At 29.7% G+C, this 3054-nt stretch overlaps 1 protein-coding gene across 1 annotated transcript; it reads left to right on the top strand.

Annotated features, from left to right (window-relative positions):
- Window positions 1–413: 413 nt before the first annotated feature.
- LOC25483217 (leghemoglobin 29) lies at window positions 414–2513 on the top strand. Its single transcript, XM_013611872.2, has 4 exons — window positions 414–579; window positions 695–809; window positions 1521–1628; window positions 2166–2513. Exons 1-4 carry the CDS (start codon window positions 485–487, stop codon window positions 2292–2294), a joined length of 447 nt encoding a protein of 148 aa, XP_013467326.1. The 5' UTR covers window positions 414–484; the 3' UTR covers window positions 2295–2513.
- The last annotated feature ends 541 nt before the right edge of the window (window positions 2514–3054 follow it).

The following is a 3054-nucleotide window of genomic DNA, read 5'->3' as shown; positions in this document are numbered from 1 at the left end:
GCACCACCAAAAGCCATGGTCTACATCGTGGCGGCCAGAATTGAGGTGCGGCAAAGGGTTGCGGCTGTGGAGGTTTGTTAGAGAGAGGGGAGCGGAAACGAGAAGAAAAGAAAGGCGTCTATGACTATAGCTTTATTAGGAAAAGGTTAAAAAATCAAATTATGAGCGGGTAAAAAATTAAAAGTCGATAAAATTTAAATTAGATGTTTACTTCTTTTTGTTTTTAGAATTATTCATTAGTTTAATTAATTAATTAATTGATTATGATTTTGAAAAGATGATTGTCTCTTAATAATACCAATAGCCATCTCATAATTAAAGGCCAATAAATACTCTAATTGAATAACCACGAGAAAGCAACTCTCTTCTCTTAATTTTGGTTCACCATGCCTTCTATATAAACTTTTAATGGATGTAAATTTGTACCATTGAAAAATTCTAAATTAAATTAAAAAAAAAAAAAGTTGAAAAAAAGGAGAGAACTATGAGTTTCACTCAAAGACAAGAGGCATTGGTTAACAGCTCATGGGAAGCGTTCAATCAAAACCTTCCTTTCTATAGTGTTTTGTTTTACACCTTGTAAGTTTTGCTTATCAATATGTTTTTCAATTTATACTTTTCTTTATTTGTTGTATGATGTGTTTCCTAAGGGATGGTTTAAACATAAACATTTTGATTGATTTTGTTAAAATAGTATATTGGAGAAAACACCTGCAGCAAAAAATATGTTTTCTTTTCTAAAGGATTCTAATGAGGTTATTCAAGGTAATCCTAGTGCAAATGCTCATGCTGAGATGGTTTTTGGAATGGTGAGTACAATTCAACCCTCACAAACTTCAATCTTTTTGGTATCCATAAAGTGTATTTTATACCCTTGTCCATCACTTTAATTTTTTATAATTAATTTTCTAACAAACTTTACTAAATTCCCCTCATTTTTAGATAAAATCACAAACTTGTTTGCACATTCACATTATACAAGAAGAGATAGACAATAATTTGTCAAGGAAGAAATACTTCTAGACCATAAAATACAAAGTCAAGTTAAATATATTTTAATCTATGAAACATCACATGTCATTAACTTCTCAAAAAATGATTATGATTATTAAAGAAGTGTTAACAAGAAATTCACTTTGTAGTATTAATGTTGAATTCATGTTTTATTGTATATAATATAAAAACAACAAAAGACTAATATATTATCCAAAAAGAAGGATAAACAGTTGATAATTGTAAAATATACTAATAAAATGATGTGAATATTTAAGGTAGAAAAAAAAAATACTCAATGGCATCTTTGGCATTTCCTATAACATTTTTTTTTAAAGACATTTCCTATAACGATGAATGCTCTTCTTTCATCCTATTGTATTGAAATCGCTAAATTCTTTATATTGAATATGATAAGTCAAGTATGTACAAGAAATTGTATTAAATTTTATTATTATTATTATTATTATTATTATTATTATTTCTTGATACCATTACCATATCATAAAATATTTATTTAATTTTAGGTGCGTGATGCGGCCATTCAACTCCAAGTAAAAGGAGAAGTCGTGCTGGAAGATAATGTGTTGGGGGTTGTTCACACCCAAAAAGGAGTAGCTGATCGTCATTTCATGGTATGAAGTATTGCAATTAATCAACCCCTTTAATTAATTTTAAGAATTGCTTATTTCATAATGCAGTAAAATGCCACAAATAAACACCTTTCAATTCAATTAAACTTTTTTTTTAACAAACCAAAATTGAATTATATACTAAATAGGGCAGTCCCAAATTAATTTTCAAATTCAAAATATTGTTTTCAATGGGATGAAATAATTAAAGATAATATATATGAAATTCAATTTCAAAACTAATAAACCCACACACACACACACACACACATATATATATATATATATATTAAAAACTAGAAATTTACAACTTTATAAAATATTTACATTCTAAAATATAAAAAGAGTATCTTTAAAAAAAATATATATAAAAGAGTATATAATTTTATTTTTCATAGGGCCCTATTATAAACATAAGAGGATAAGATTTAATAAAAATTAATTCTAATAAATTTTCTCAAATTTTCTTGTCATCTACTTAATTTTTTTATAGAGCTAAATTGCTTAATGAAAGCTAAGGATATCGTTGCTATACAACAGGTTGTGAAAGAAGCATTGCTCAAAACTATGAAAGAAGTTGTTGGAGATAAATGGAGTGAGGAATTCAGCGTTGCTTGGGAAACTGCTTATGATGAATTGGCATATGCAATTAAGAAGACAATGATTTAGATATGAGATCGAAAAATAAAATAAATTTCCCTAAAATATTAAACAAGTTTTCAAAAATAATTGTTTTCCATCCTTCAAAAAATAATAATTGTTTTCCAGAATAAATAATTAGTTAAGAACCATTTGATGTATTAAGGTATTTTAAAATTGTCGAAAGACTTATGTATACAAATTTCAATATATAGTTTACAGAAAGAAAAAAAAAAAGTTCAAACTAAATTGTGTACTTTGCAAATTTGTTTTTTCTTGTGGTCTTGTTCACGGCATAAATAATTGGCTAACCTACTCGGTCATTCAACCATACTTACTCAATTATTCAGCTAATTTAGTCACCAATTCAATAATCCTCTTCAATTACAATTCAAAATTTTCAAGAGGAGTGGGAGGAGTGCAACTCGTGGTTCTGTGGAAGTGGCGTCTCATCCCACTTCTAGCAACAATTCATCATCACCGTCAGTTAATAATGATTGGGAACACATTGTGGTAATGCATGGTAATAATAAGGTGGCAGTGGAGGATGTGTGGGGAGTCGGTAAGGCTATCGGTGTGAAATTCAATGGTGATCCGGCTAATACGTTTAATGTCTTATCTCGAGTGGGGCGAGGGAAGAAAGCGGGTGGTGAGGGTGTGAAAGGGGATGGGTTTGTTGGGGAGGTGTAGCGGTTGTGGTTTGAGGGTGGAGGTGGCGAGGGGTGTGTGGGGTTTGTTATGCAGATTATTAGTTGGAATGTTTGTGGTTTGGGTAGTGTGGAGAAGAAGA

The sequence above is a fragment of the Medicago truncatula genome, chromosome 1, assembly GCF_003473485.1.
Source record: "Medicago truncatula cultivar Jemalong A17 chromosome 1, MtrunA17r5.0-ANR, whole genome shotgun sequence".
NCBI lineage: Eukaryota > Viridiplantae > Streptophyta > Magnoliopsida > Fabales > Fabaceae > Medicago > Medicago truncatula.
The sequence above is the reverse complement of the archived record's forward strand: the minus strand, read 5'-3'. Positions and strand labels throughout refer to the sequence as shown.

Coding starts and splice junctions, on each gene's coding strand:
- LOC25483217 (XM_013611872.2), top strand. CDS start 485: ATGAGTTTCACTCAAAGACAAGAGGCATTGGTTAACAGCTCATGGGAA. Junction 580..694: donor AGTGTTTTGTTTTACACCTT/GTAAGTTTTGCT, acceptor TTGTTAAAATAG/TATATTGGAGAAAACACCTG. Junction 810..1,520: donor CTGAGATGGTTTTTGGAATG/GTGAGTACAATT, acceptor ATTTAATTTTAG/GTGCGTGATGCGGCCATTCA.